Below are 15,486 nucleotides of genomic sequence, written 5' to 3' on the forward strand. Positions count from 1 at the left end.
TGAATTGGCCATGCTAAATTGCCCGTAGTGTTAGGTAAAGGGGTAAATGTAGGGGAATGGGTGGGTTACACTTCGGTGGGTTGGTGTGGACTTGTTGGGCCGAAGGGCCTGTTTCCACACTGTAAGTAATCTAATCTAAATGGTATTTTGTACATTTTATGACTCATATTACTGCAAGGAAGGCTACATTTGAATAGGACAGACTTTTATCCACACACATGTCCACATTTTTAGGGTAGTTTCCTGTCAACAGGGGGGCTTCTCCTGAGGAATTGATTAACATTGTGTATTCCCTGCCTCAGATGTGACTCAAATATAAGCTTCCTCTATAACCAGTCTTTTTGTGTGTATCAGTGATCTTTCCACTCCCCAAGCCAGTGGTCTGGAGCCAATGTTCTCCCATTTATTCCAATGCTTCCTGTTCTTACAGATTGTGCTAGTTTTCAAATTAGGTTTGAAGGATGTCCAAACAATTTAAGAGACCTTCCTCTCTCAAAAATGAATTAATATTTTCATAAGCCAGAGCAACAACCTTAAAGTTTCCTCGGATGCTGCCTGGCCTGCTGTGTTTTTCCAGCACCACATTTTTCAACAACAATCTTAAATGTATGCTTGAGGTAAATACACAAATTAAAATTTGCTTAAAATTGGACAAAATTGAGTTCATACTTTAATTTTTAAACTTATTTAAATTTTCAATTTATTTGCAGGATATAATTTCCATTGTGGTGATATCTCTGCCTTGTGGCTGGATTTGTACCTTAATGGGGCTTCCTACAATGTTTGGTTATATTGTTTGTGGGGTTCTCTTGGGTCCCTCAGGACTAAACCGCATCAAGGTATGAATTCTACTTCTGTCAGCGGGCACTGTATTCAGCTGAAGTTTTCTTGGAGCAAGCGGTTCACTAACTTAATAAATCTTACATCGTAGAAGAGTGGTGCACTTTAATCAATAAGATGTACGGCAGTTAGTTTTATAGTGTGAAGAATGTGCCAGTTGTTGTAAAAGTAGCAGCAGTGCAATTAGTCTGTTATTGTGTGAACCCTGGTTGAATAATTTAACTTTTTGAAGTTGTGGTACAGAGTGCTAGTGGTGAGATTTGCCACCATGTCTGCTCCATCTCCTTTTTATATAGCACAGAATGCATTTGTAGTTGTGGATATTTCACTCAATAATGACTTTCAGTCTTATCTCTATCTGTGCTAATCTAATTCTAGCCATTTATCATCCTAATTTTAATTGTCCCACCATTGGTAGCTAGGCCTTCAGGATAGCCAAGCTCTGGAGTTCTCCATTTGCTTCTCTGTCTCTTCCTTTCTTTCCTCTTTAAAATGCTCCTTAAAACTTGCCCCTTTTGCTGTATTAATGTTCGTTTTCTCTAGTATCTTCCCACATGGCTCAGTGTTAAGTTCTGTTTGATAATGCTCTGTGAATACTGGCCAATTTGACTAGGTTAATGGTATGTATTTACAAGTTATAGTTATGCTTTGTCCTTTTGCATCAAGGAGGTCTTGCTTGTGGAAATTAGGAGTTTATTTATCTTGTTTTTTTTCTCTCTCCTCTGACTGAGAAATGAAAAAAATGTGCTGTGTGCTGCCTAAAGCCATCTTGTAGACCAAATACTGAGCCAAGCACTTCCCTACTCACCTGCAACGTGGAGGTGATGGTGTTGAACTGGGGTGGATAAAGCCAAAAATCTCTCACCACCTGAAGGAGGTGTGAGGCTCCGAAAGCTTCTGTTTTTAAGTAAACCTGTTGGGCTGTACGTGGTGTCATGTGATTTTTTTGTTTTTGATTCTGCTCACTTACAGCCTTCAGCTATGAATAGTAATGTTAAGGTTGCACCTTCATTTTCAAAGAGCCCAGTCCTTTAAATGAGATTTACACACATAGCTATGCCAATGTATTGATCCATCATAGGCTCTGAAAGCCTTGGGATCCAATTCATTTTACTAATACAGCATAACAAATAGTATAGACAGTTGGGAATAAGAACATTGTTTAAATTGTGATTCATAAGTATTTGAAAAGGAAAAATGTGGGGAAAGATTAGGCAAATGTGCCGAGAGTGAACAGCTCCAATCAAGGGGTTGTCACTAGCATAACTGATGTGCCAAAATTGCTACTTCCAGTGTGATGTAATATGTGTTGCTTATGCTATTATCATGTTCTTGAGTAGTTATAGCTATCAGTCAGCATGAACAGGCTGAGGCTTCTAGCAACATTGACAACAGTGTTGTTAACAAAGCATTCCAAAGAGCTTCACGAGCAAAATATACTGAGCCTCTTGGACAAGAGGAAGCGGTGAATTGAAATATATTTACAGCCATCCTTTCCTGTTCTTAATGGAGGCAGTTTATGTTTTATTTATCTTTTCTCTTCTAAAAATAAATGATAACATAAGAAATGTTCAAATCGAGCTAATGTTAGTGAGTGCAGGCGTTTTTAAGTGAATAGGATTTGGTGGGCTTTAAGACATTGGGGTCTGAAGTCTACAGTAGGTAGAGATAGGAGCTAAGCAGGGGAGCTTTGGAATTTACTCATCTGGCAAATGAGGAATGAATGAAGGTTTCAGCAGTAGGTGAGCTGAGACAGATGAAGCTAGCTGATGCTATTGAGATGGAAGTAGGCTCTCTTGGCAATAGTGAAAATTGTGGCTGAAGCTCAACAAATATGACTCTAATGTTGCAAACACTTGGTTTAGTCTCACCTTAGATGTAAAAACTGATGGTGTTTTCAGAACATGGGCGCCTGGGCAGGATGTAGATGAGAAACAGGATTAAATAGATAAGAATGGAAGTAGGTGAGAGCAGTACCACCCAGCTGGATGACAATGGAGAGGGGTTAGAGGAGGACAGTTTGGTTGCTGTATCAAAGGCTGCCGACAAATCAAGAAGGGGGTTTACCACGATCCCAGTATCTCAGGATGTCATTTGTAACTTTGATACAAGCTGTTTCAGTATTGAGAAAAGAGAAGGCTGAAGGCTTGCCTGTTAAAGATTTTCAACTTTATGAAAGAGTTTTTAATGGACTACTGTAGCTGTACATTTGCAGATGTGATGAAACTTAGGAACAAAATATAAAGCAGTCACTAATAAATTCAGGATGGCACTCAGGACAGTGCAACGTCTTTATTCAGACAGTTGGTAGAATGTGCAACTTGTATGACATATAGTGGTTGAGTTAGAGACCATAGATGCATTGAAGGAGAAAATACATAAATATTTGATGGGCAATACTATTATATAAAGAAGGCTTCAGGATAGACTTTGGTAACGGCACTTTTAAAAGGGAGAGGAACAGACAAAGGCAGCACATGGTGAGGTCAGCACGAGAGAGAGAGAGAGAGAAAGAAACCCACACTGCTAACTGACAGTGAGCCTGCACAGTTACTGCCTTTGCTGTTGAATTCGTGTATCACTGGACATCGGAGTGCATTTGGGAAAATTAACAAACAGTGAAACTCACAACTGACCTTGGAGGAACTTGTTGGAGAGGTCATCCCACTGAGACAGTTAAGTGAATAATTTTAAGTGTGGCCTTGGGGAGACTGTAGTCGTGAGTCGAGTGGGTTCTTTTCTTGATTATATGTTTTATTGAGATATGTCTCTTGATTAAACTTAATATAAATCATAAGTATTAAGTTAGCCTGGAGCAGCGTTTTGTAGAGGAATAAGATGGAGCTATGTTCTGGGTCTGCAGATTGGAAGAAGCAAAAATGGCCCTTAGTAGAGCGATATGCTCTTACCAGATTTGGGAGCTTAGGGAGAGTTTGTGATACTGAGGATTATATACTCAATAAATGCTGTTAGTTGTGAATCCTATTAGATCACATGGAATAGTTGGAGTGAATTTACAAGAGCAAGGGGGTGTGATGGATGGCAGTTATAGGAAGGGAGAAAAGTCGCAGATACAGTTACATAGATGGGTTAACTCTAGGAAAAGTAAGACGGGTAGGCAGGTAGTGCAGGAGTCTTGTGTGACTATCCTCATTTCAAACAAGTATGCTGTTTCGGAAAATGTAGGGGCTGATGGATGCTCGAATGTAGCACGAACAGCCAAGTTTCTGTTATCGAGACTGGGTCTAACACAATGAGTTTCAAGAGATTGATTGTGTTAGGGGAATCTCTAGCCCGAGGCACAGACAAATATTTCTGTGGGGGGGGTTGGGACCCAGGAAGATAGTGGGGAAAGAAATCAATCTGAGACTGATACAATTGAAAAAATAATCAAGCCAAACAGTCAGGGCAGGCAGGGACAAAGCAGAGAACAAGTTAGGATGGATAAATTAAACTGCATTTATTTTAATGCAAGGGGCCGAACAGGGAAGGCAGATGAACTTAGCATGGTGAGGAATATGGGACTGGGTTATCATAGAAATTAGAGAAACATGGCTCAAGGATGGACAGGACTGGCAGCTTAATGTTCCAGGATGCAAATGCTACAGGAAGGATGGAAAGGGAGGCAAGAGAGGAGGGGGGAGTGGTGTTTTTGATAAGGGATAGCATACAGCTGTACTGAGGGAGAATATTCCCCGAAATGCATCGAGGGAAGTTATTTGGTTGGAACTGAGAAATAAGAAAGGGACGATCACCTTATTGGGATTGTATTATAGACCCATCTAATAGTCAACGGGAAAAGGCGAAGCACATTTGTCAGGAGATCTTAGTTATCTGTAAGAATAATAGGGTGGTTATGGTAGCGGATTTTAACTTTCCAAACTTAGACTGGGACTACCATAGTGTTAAGGGTTTAGGAATTTGTTAAGCACGTACAAGAACATTTTCTGATTCAGTATGTGGATGCACCTACTAGAGAAGGTGCAAAACTTGACTTACTCTTGGGAAATAAGGCAGGGCAGGTGACTGAGGTGTCAGTGGGGGAGCACTTTGGAGCCAGTGACCATAACACTATTAGTTTTAAAATAATGATGGAAAAGGATAGACCACATCTAAAAGTTGAAGTTCCAAATTAAAGAAAGGCCAATTTTGACAGTATTAGGCAAGAACTTTCAAAAGCTGATTGGGGGCAGATATTCACAGGTAAAGGGATGGCTGGAAAATGGGAAGCCTTCAGAAATGAGATAATGAGTGCAGGGACAGTATATTCCTGTTAGGGTGAAAGGAAAGGCTGGTATGTAAAGGGAATGCTGGATAACTACAGAAATTGAGGGTTTAGTTAAGAAAAAGAAGGAAACATGTGTCAGGTATAGACAGGATAGATCGAGGGAATCCTTAGAGTATAAAGGCAGTTGGAGTATACTTAAGAGGGAAATCAGGAGGGCAAAAAGGGAATATGAGACAGCTTTGGCAAATAGAGTTAAGGAGAATCCAAAGCGTTTTTACAAATACATTAAGGACAAAAGGATAACTAGGGAGAGAACAGGGCCCCTCAAAGACCAGGAAGGCGGCCTTTGTGTGGAGCTGCAGGAGATGGGGCAGATACTAAATGAGTATCTTGTATCAGTGTTTACTGTGGGAAAGGACATGGAAGGTATAGACTATAGAAAAATAGATGGTGACATCTGGAAAAATGTCCAGATTACAGAGGAGGAAGTGCTGGATGTCTTGAAACGCATAAAAGTGGATAAATCCCTAGGATCTGATCAGGTGTACCCTAGAACTCTGTGGAAAGCCAGAGAAGTGATTGCTGGGCCTCTTGCTGAGATATTTGTATCATTGATAGTCACAGGTGAGGTGCCGAAAGACTGGAGGTTAGCTAAAGTGCTGCCACTATTTAAGAAAGATGGTAAGGACAAGCCAGGGAACAATGTACCGGTGAGCCTGACATTGGTAGCGGGCAAGTTGTTGGAAGGAATCCTGAGGGACAGGAGGTACATGTATTTGGAAAGGTAAGGACGGATTAGGGATAGTCAACATGGCTTTGTGCGTGGGAAATCATGTCTCACAAACTTGATTGAGTTTTTTGAAGAAATATCAAAGAAGATTGATGAGGGCGGAGCAGTAGATGTGACCTATATGGACTTCAGTAAGGCATTCGACAAGATTACCCGTGGGAGAACTTGCCATTTGGATACAGAACTGGCTCAAAAGAAAGAACACAGAGGGTGGTGGTAGAGGGTTGTTTTTCAGACTGGAGGCCAGTGACAGTGGAGTGCCACAAGGATCAGTGCTGGATCTACTACTTTTCATCATTTATATAAATGTGAGCACAAGAGGTATAGTTAGTGATGAAGTGGGACAACGGGCTGAGGAGTGGCAGGTGGAGTTTAATTTAATTAAATGCGAGGTGCTGCATTTTACAAAGCAAGTCTTAGCAGGACTTGTACACTTTAATGGTAAGGTCCTAGGGAGTTTTGCTGAACAGAGAGACCTTGGAGTGCAGGTTCATAGCTCCTTTGAAAGTGGAGTCGCAGGTAGATAGGATAGTGAAGAAGGCATTTGGTCTGCTTTCCTTTATTGGTTAGAGTATTGAGTAGAGGAGTTGGGAGATCATGTTGCAGCTGTACAGGACATCGGTTCGGCCACTGTTGGAATATTGCGTGCAGTTCTGGTCTCCATCCTATCGGAAAGATGTGAAACTTGAAAGGGTTTAGAAAAGACTTACAAGGATGTTGCCAGGGTTGGAGGATTTGAGCTATAGGGAGAGGTTGAATAGGCTGGGGCTGTTTTCCCTGGAGCGTTGGATGCTGAGTGGTGACGTTTTAGAGGTTTATAAAATCATGAGGGTATGGATAGGATAAATAAATAGTCTTTTCCCTGGGGTCGGGGAGTCTAGAGCTAGAGGGCATAGGTTTAGGGTGAGAGGGGAAAGATATAAAAGGGACCTAAGGGGCAACTTTTTCATGCAGATGGTATGTGTATGGAATGGACTGCCAGAGGAAGTGATGGAGTCTAGTACAACTACAACATTTAAAAGGCATCTGGATGGGTATATGAATAGGAAGGGTTTGGAGGGATATAAGCCGGGTGCTGGCAGGTGGGACTAGATTGAATTGGGATATCTGGTCAGCATGGACCAAAGGATCTGTTTCCGTGCTGTACATCTCTGTGACTCTAGATCTTTTGGACTGAATTAAGTTTACCTCTGCTGTAAGTGCTTTGTAATATTTCTTAATTGCTCTGATTTCAGAGGATGGTCATGTTTTGCAAAATTGTTTCTCCACAGTCCATTGTGCAAGTAGAAACACTTGGCGAGTTTGGTGTGTTCTTCACCCTGTTTGTTGTTGGCCTGGAATTTTCTCCTGATCGGCTCAGAAAGGTATGACTTTTCACCCCTTTTCAGAGATTAAGGCCATTTGATATAGGAGCAGAAGTAGGCCATTTAGCCCATCAAATCTGCCATTCAGTGCGATCATGGCTTATCTGAAAACCTTCAACGCTGCTTTCCTGCCCTTTCCCCATAACCCTTGAATTCATTACTATAGTAAATCTGTCTATCTCAACCTTGAATATTCTTAATGACCCAGCATCGACAGTCCTCTACAGTATGTTCCACCGATTTCACTACCCTGTGAGGGAAGAAATTCCCCCTTAATTGGATGACTCTTTATTTTGAGAGAATGCTTTCTGGTCCTTGACTCTCCCATAAGGGGGAACAACCTTTTAGCATCGACCCTGTCAGGCCCCGCCCCCAATGAATCTTGTAAATTTCAATAAATTCTGGTCTCACTTTTCTAGATTCCAATGACTACAGGCCCAACAAGATGATAATCGAAATTAACGTGAATTTCTTGTTGGGTCGAATCCAGATATGCAAAACCTTAATTCAAGCATTGTCCCCTTTTCTCCCCCCTTGAAATGTGGAGGCCCAATTTTTTTATTGAAGTTTGAATGTATTAAGACTATGTACCCGTCGCATGGTGTAGTTTGATCTGTTCTTTGATATCTCTCAATTCCTTTTAGATTCTGGAACATTCTGACTTGCCTGTAAACTTCCAACTGGTCCCAGATGTCTCTGTCATTTCTTTAAGTGATTCCTTCTTTCTATGCTATCCAGGCTCCTGATACCCTAAGTGAACATAATCTCTGCACATACCTTCCGCCCCAAAAAAAAGAAAACCACGATTGAAGCTTTTGAATTGGTTGAGTTGGTTGTGTCTGCACTGCAATCAATGGTCCTTCTATGTTTTAGCATGTGATCTCCTGATTACGGAATACCTTGTACAGTTTTCATTTTAAATCATGGTCTTTCACACATTCTTTGAAAAGAAACAATGTAACATTAATGACAGTTTTTATTCTGGTGTTAAAGTACATTGTTTTCTCTGTCCTTAGGTCTGGAAGATTTCTTTGCAAGGTACCAGTTATATGACAGTTCTGATGGTTATATTTGGATTACTCTGGGGCCATCTGTTGAATATCAGGCCAACGCAAAGTATTTTTATTTCCACATGTTTATCTCTATCAAGTACCCCATTAGTATCCAGATTCCTTGCTCTTGGTGCCAGAGGAGACAAAGAAGGTATGTCTTTAAGCAGTTTAGCCGATTGTGGAATTGTTGTGTATTTGTGAATATGATAATGAATTGCCTTTGGGGCTGAAGTGAGGGAGATGCTGGTTGGGAGCTGCTGCAGCGTGAACTGATATCGAACAATTTAAGGAGGGATCGGTGAATGTTCCTATGATTACTGCCTGATGATTGATATTAGATGTGGCTTGGTATCTGGCCTGGCTGTTACCCCTGTTCCTCGGATGTTAACAGGCTGGGTAAGTGGCATTAATGGCCACAAATGGAAGTAGCAGACAGGGTGGCCATTTCTTGTTCCACTCTTGCCTGCCACTTTTAACGTTGGTCTTTGGGAACTCTTCTAGATGTTACAGCATACCTAATGTTTCCCTCTGGTATCAGCATATTCTGTTAGTGGCAGGAATCCATATGCATGGATAATGCCTCTAAACTAGGACAGTGGTGACGATGACAGTAATGCCAGAGGGTAAGTCCAGTTGGTACCAATGTGAACCATGATCTCTGCTCGCTATCTCCTTCAGAATGCCTGACATCATTTAGTGACTTTCTTGACTCTGTCCCCAGGTAGGCAGCACACCATCTTTGCATTGCATCCCTGGTTTGTAGAAAGACTCATTTGTGTTCCTCGCTGTTGAATCTCCCTCCAGTTCCCTGTTCTGCTCCCCACTTGTGCAGATAGGGTCTGATTGCAATCCTTGGGGGTACCATTACTCTCGTAGTTTTACAACACTTGGAATCTGTTCTTGAATGAGGCACACTCTGGGATTTTCCTGACTACCTACCTCCCTTCTTCTGACTTATGGCTACCCATTCCTTCACTGACTGCACTTCCTTAAGCTGCAGGGTGACAGTGTCTAAAGCTATGCTAATTACATAATTCTCAGCCCTGGTGCTCAAACTGATCAAATGGTGGCACTCCCTACAAATGTGGTCAATCAGACTGCCAGGTACTTTTAAGACTTCAAACCTACTACAAGCCATGCAACATACGGCAATGGGCTCCCCGCCAGACCTTCTGTTTAAGAAGATTTTGCCTTAAATTCAAGCCAAGTAGAAAATGAATCAAGTTTTCTGTTACAACTCTAGCCTGACCTTCATACATCTTTAAAGTGTACAAAAACAATGTAAACCTTACCTGTAGTAAGTTCACTGCTTTGTGCTGATGTGTGTTTTGTCAGCCTTGTAAAATTCTATCAGGATTCCTTTTGGGGTTTAGCTGTTACTCCAAGTAAGCTCCCCAGTTTGGGGGTCTCCCCCTCAGGCTTTTATAAGGAAACTCCACTGCTACCTTTCAGCCCCAGATGTGCTATGTTCCACTGCCACTCCTATTCACACCTGAATCAGATTAGACTCTTGTCTCGAAAGATCTTACCCTTATTTTGTCCCAAGTCTCATTCAGGTCCGTTCTTGCAGTCCAGAACGATACTGACTTGCTGTGCAATCCTCCCAGTCTGTTTCATAATAATGTTGACATTTTATTAAGAAATGAAGCCAAGAGGTGTGAGTGCTAATGTCATCAAGGACTGTAATCCCTGACTGTCAATAATTGCCGCAAGTGCTCTCATTATTCATTAGAACTTTCTTCTTACTACTTAGTCCGAGATGACTTTCTTCTACTCTGGGGTTGAGCCCCGTGATGAATAAATAGTTCAATGCTGCATCCACGTGTCCTGCCATAGGTGGAGCAGGGGTTGTTTGAAGTGGCGGGTGAGTGGAATGCTTGGGTTTTGGCACACTTCTTCCACTCTTTATGCTTTGCCTCCACCTGGGCCTTTCTGAGATTGTTGGCACCTCAGTGGATGATGCTTCTCCAGTCTGGGTGGGATTGGGCAAGATATTCCTGTGCATCAGTGAGTTATTGCATTTTTCTTTTCAGAAGACTTTGGGGTCTCCTCAAAGCATTTTCACTGAGCCTCCTGATAACCACTTGTTGTGACAAACTTCTGAGTAGAGAGCTTGTTTTGAAAATCTATCTGCATGCTTGACAAATGTGACAGTCTGATCTGGGTTGATACCAACCAGTGCTTTGATACTGTGGATTTTGGCCTGAGAGAGTACATGGATAGTGGAGCATCAACCCTGCCAGTGGATTTTCAGGATTTTGCAGGGGCATCACTCATGAAATTACTCTAGGGATTTGAGATATTTGTTGTCCATCTCTTCAACACATACAGACGGGCAGATAGTGGAGAGTTAGGTGTCAGATTCAAGGTTGATGTTGAACTTTACACTTATGTCTGCAGACATGACCTTGCAGGTGAGGCTGATTTTAGCTGCAGACTCTAATTTTGCATTCAATGTGTTAAAAATTATATTTTTTTAAAAATTTGAAAGTCCCACTCTGCTAAAAATATCATACTGCAGCAACTGGACCTATACCTGGTTATTAGCAGTGAAAACTATATATGCCTTGTTAATACTGGTTGTCTGAATCCATACTCTCTGCTCTGTGATTTCTGCGTAATTGCTATTTTAAACATTTTATGTAAACATTTACACACGTAATGACCCATGGGTACTTGAGGATTCTGGAGTTTGATTTGGAAATAGCTGGCTTCAGGGTGCAAACTCTGTTTTGAAGCTAGAATTGAATAATAATCAGCTTCACAGTACCATGCAGAATCACAGAGGGGGACAATACTTTCTGTAACAAGGGGGTTTCCTTTTTTTTAGTTGCAGTGGTGCTCTTTATTTTTCGTACTTTCACACTGACATTTACTTGATGTGCTTTCAGTTTAGCTTAAAAGTAGAACAAATATACATTGACCTATCTGCTCAGTTTGTGTAGCTATTACCCATGGATATTCAACTTCCATTTGATTTTTCTGATTGTTGAATAGGTGATGGAGATTATAGCAGTGTGCTGCTTGGAACACTGGTGATGCAGGATGTTCAACTGAGTTTATTCATTGCCGTGATGCCCATGCTAACTCAGGCAGGCAGTAGCACATCTAACAGGTAAAATTCTTATTGGCTACCGATAGAAGTGAATGTCGCTTGGAATGGTTTTAATTCCGTTTTGTCCTTCAAAAATATAGTTATTTTGTAACTGTCAACATCTTTTTTCCAAGTGGATACTGAAAGCGATAATGCAAAGCAGCAAATTTGTTTTAAAGTTATTCTATCATGGTATATGTGCATTGCTTTCTTGGCTAGAATTTTATTGCTCATCCTTAATTGTGAATGATAAACTGATGGCAAACTGCTGCTGTCCATGTGTTGTCAGTACCAACGTAGTTAGGAAGGGAGCTGCAGGACTTTGACTCAGTGATATTGATGTATTTCCTTGGCAATAATCAACTTAATTGTGATCATTTACTTTAACAAATGGTAAATTGATTCAAGTTTACTCTTACTTATTCATTGTTCTTTTCAAACAAGTAGCAACTGTTTGATACCATTTCTTTAATAGTTTCCATGCACTAAGAAGTGTGCAGCAAGTCAGGATTTTGCTACCATTTCCTTTTTCTTCCATTAAGTTGTAACGCCCCTGGTGCTCACCTTCCACCCTACCAACCTTTGCATAAACCAAATCATCCACCGACATTTCCGCTACCACCAGGGATATATTTCCCTCCCCACCCCTTTCTGCCTTCTGCAAAGACCGTTCCCTCCGTGACTACCTGGTCAGGTCCAGGTCCACGCCCCCCCCACAACCCACCCTCCCATCCTGGTACCTTCCCCTGCCACCGCAGGAACTGTAAAACCTGCGCCCACACCACCTCCCTCACCTCTATCCAAGGCCCTAAAGGAGCCTTCCACATCCATCAAAGTTTTACCTGCACATCCATAATATCATTTATTGTGTCCGTTGCTCCCGATGCGGTCTCCTCTACGCTGGGGAGACTGGGCGCCTCCTAGCAGAGTGCTTTAGGGAACATCTCCGGGACACCCGCACCAATCAACCACACCGCCCCGTGGCCCAACATTTCAACTCCCCTCCCACTCTGCCGAGGACATGGAGGTCCTGGGTCTCCTTCACAGCCACTCCCTCACCACCAGACGCCTGGAGGAAGAACACCCAGGGCATCAATGTGGACTTCAACAGTTTCCTCCTTTTCCCCTTCCCCCACCTCACCCTAGTTTCAAACTTCCAGCTCAGCACTGTCCCTATGACTTGTCCTACCTGCCTATCTCCTTTTCCACCTATCCACTCCACCCTCTCCTCCCTGACCTATCACCTTCATCCCGTCCCCCACTCACCCATTGTACTCTATGCTAGTTTCTCCCCACCCCCACCCTCCTCCAGCTTATCTCTCCACGCTTCAGGCTCTCGCTGCCTTTATTCTGATGAAGGGCTTTTTCTCAAAATGTCGATTTCGCTGCTCCTTGGATGCTGCCTGAACTGCTGTGTTCTTCCAGCACCACTAATCCAGAATCTGGTTTCCAGCATCTGCAGTCATTGTTTTTACCTATATAGTCTCCAGGCCAGCGTGCTGAGACTGTCAGGTCCATGGTTTATTTGTACTCGTCACCTTAGAGACTGTTTGTTTCTTTTTCGTTATCTTTGACACATGATAGAAGTGTTGTTTATTTGTGCCACCCCCTGCAAGTGGTAGATAATGGCAGTTGCCTAACCTGGGCTGTGCAATTTCTGTTTCCATCTCAACTTGCATTGCTTCCAAATGGTGATTTTTTTTTTTCGTCTTTCCACAGTTGCTAAGGTTATGTCTCTCTCTCTCTATCATCTGCTGATACCTGTGTTTTCTTTTATCCCTGCTTCATTTACTCTTCCCCTACCGGTGGTTTCTATCCTCCTCTTTCTGTTTGTTGCTCAGTGTTTTTATTCTTTAGCATCAGGCCATCTGGTGTCACTAGTGTTGAAAGATAGACAAACTGTTCTTAGGTATTGCCACTTTGGCCACATTCCACTCTGAACCAAACAAATCTCAGGTACCTATGCACTCTGCAGATTTTTTTTTAAAAAGTGAAAATGAATGCTTTTTCTACAAATTAACAGTTTCTTGGTTTCTTTTTGACGTTCTTGCAAGTTAGAGGGAAGGACTACTCCAGCTAGCATTCAGACAACTTTCTCGGCTGCTCGGAATGCTGAGCTGCTGGTGATCAAAGAGGCTTTCTCTGCTTTTCTACTGGACCCCTTCCCTCGGAGAGAGGTCCATTAATCATCCATTGAAGACACGTTCCACGCTTTGCTTCCACATGGGCAACGCCCATTGCACAAAAATTAGGGAGCTCTTTTTATGTACTCGAGGATAGTGGTTTTCTGCATTTGTATGCTTTTCTGCCCAGAGAAGTTCCTGTAGGTAACATTAGCAAATGTATAAAGTTAAAAATCTCTCAATACCAACAGGTTTAAATCGAAGTGCTTTTGGAGCGCTCCGAAAGCAAGTACTTCCAATTAAACCTGTTGGACTATAACCTGGTGTTGTGATTTTTAACTTTGTACACCCCAGTCCAACACCGGCATCTCCAAATCATGATTAGCAAATGTAGATCCTGTGGAAAAGTTTTGCAAGGTGTGCAATTATGTGATCAAAAACATTTGATGTTTGTGTACAGAAAATAAACTCTTGCATGGTCAGTCTCGCCTGAAGACAACTCGAGGTGTTTTTCAGTGTAAGGAGTATTCTGTGAAGGTATTCCACAAAATGGTTGTCCATCTTAATACATTAACACATCAAGCAAAGATGACATTCTAACAGGCAATGAGGAAAATACTATTTAGAGCTTTGGTGGGATCAATCATCTGCAAGTACAAGAATTTGGACATTTCTCTTGACAACTTTATATCTGCTTGCTTAGATACACTGCACTCTTTACAGATCAACATTTTGCCAGCATTTCAGCAGCATCACTGTCCAACCACACACTTGCATGTGGGTATGCATGTGAAAAAGTAAAATCCCATTGGCACAACTCTCAATAAATCAGACGGTGCAATTCCAGAACATATGGCTCTAAACGTAAATTTGTTTGATAATTTGTTTATTACTTGAGATGGGTTTGATTTTGGGCAGCACTGATTTAATTCAGACTGATGCTGAAGATTTGATGGCCATTAAGCCAAATGGGCCATCCGAATGAATTAAACCATTGAAAGTGGTCGAAACATATTTTTCTGTTGAAGCTCTCAATTGTAGTAACAAAGGACTCTCAGCAAGGATCCGAATGAGGCTGTGTAATTGTCTGGGTGGTTATAGCTGTGTGACCAGTGACCATGACTGTCGTAAATTTGTCGTCTTCTATTGACCAGCAGCAATATCCCATGCATCAAGTGGACGTTGAACAAATGAGAAAGATGAAAATATTTTAATTTGCTAACAATCATTACCTGAAAGATAAGACCCCAAGCTAATAAATGTAATGTATGTATTAGTGTCATGTTTCAGATTATTTTGGGATATGTTTTCACAATATTGCCTTTCTTCTTTTTCTACAGTATAATTTTAGAAATACTGCGGATTTTTGCTCTTATTGGTCAAATTCTGTTTTCGTTGGCGGCAATTCTTCTGATATCTCTTGTGGTGAAGACATACCTCATTGGACCATTTTACAGAAAACTACACTCAGAGGGTAAAGGAAATAGAGAGAAACTTGTCCTAGGAATTTCAGCATTTATCTTTCTTATGTTAATGGTAATAATATATTTATTTTGAATCAAGCTAAAGCACTGTAGCACTCATATCGGAAAAGGTAGAAATGGTGAAATCTTCGGTCTAGAGTCATGCAATCTAAATCTTCCATCAAAAGCCAAATGCCTGGAACACACCTACAGCTGCATATTCTACTGCTTTCATGTCATATTTTCATCTTGAAGTGTACACTTGAGTGATAATTCTCAGCTGTCCCAGGACAAATCCTGACCACCTTCCCCAATCAACATAGTTCTGCAATATGGCTATGCTCCAATGACTCTGGGCCAACTGGAATCATACCCGTTGCTCCCAATAGATCTCTCAAAACACCCATATTCTTTGTATCATGTTTGTCCCTCAAAATGAAAAAAGAGCATGTAAAGATGACACTAGTAGTGTGAAGCAATGGCAAAGCAGAAGATTAAATACACTTTGCTCTTGAACCATACCTGTTCTCAC

At 41.6% G+C, this 15,486-nt stretch overlaps 1 protein-coding gene across 4 annotated transcripts in view; it reads left to right on the top strand.

Annotated features, from left to right (window-relative positions):
- tmco3 (transmembrane and coiled-coil domains 3) overlaps positions 1–15,486 on the top strand; it is a 60,299-nt gene that overhangs the window by 16,744 nt on the left and 28,069 nt on the right. For 3 of the 4 annotated variants that reach the window (XR_011962518.1, XM_072584692.1, XM_072584691.1), the window contains exons 5-9: positions 711–839; positions 7,130–7,222; positions 8,239–8,425; positions 11,272–11,389; positions 14,832–15,027. Coding sequence is in view for 3 of the 4 variants with exons in the window: in XM_072584692.1 (XP_072440793.1) it covers positions 711–839; positions 7,130–7,222; positions 8,239–8,425; positions 11,272–11,389; positions 14,832–15,027 (723 nt within the window). In the remaining variant the exon portion in view is untranslated. The remainder of the gene's footprint in view (positions 1–710; positions 840–7,129; positions 7,223–8,238; positions 8,426–11,271; positions 11,390–14,831; positions 15,028–15,486) is intronic. The other variant, XM_072584693.1, reaches the window with a different exon arrangement.

Source organism: Chiloscyllium punctatum, chromosome 15, assembly GCF_047496795.1.
Source record: "Chiloscyllium punctatum isolate Juve2018m chromosome 15, sChiPun1.3, whole genome shotgun sequence".
Classification (NCBI taxonomy): domain Eukaryota; kingdom Metazoa; phylum Chordata; class Chondrichthyes; order Orectolobiformes; family Hemiscylliidae; genus Chiloscyllium; species Chiloscyllium punctatum.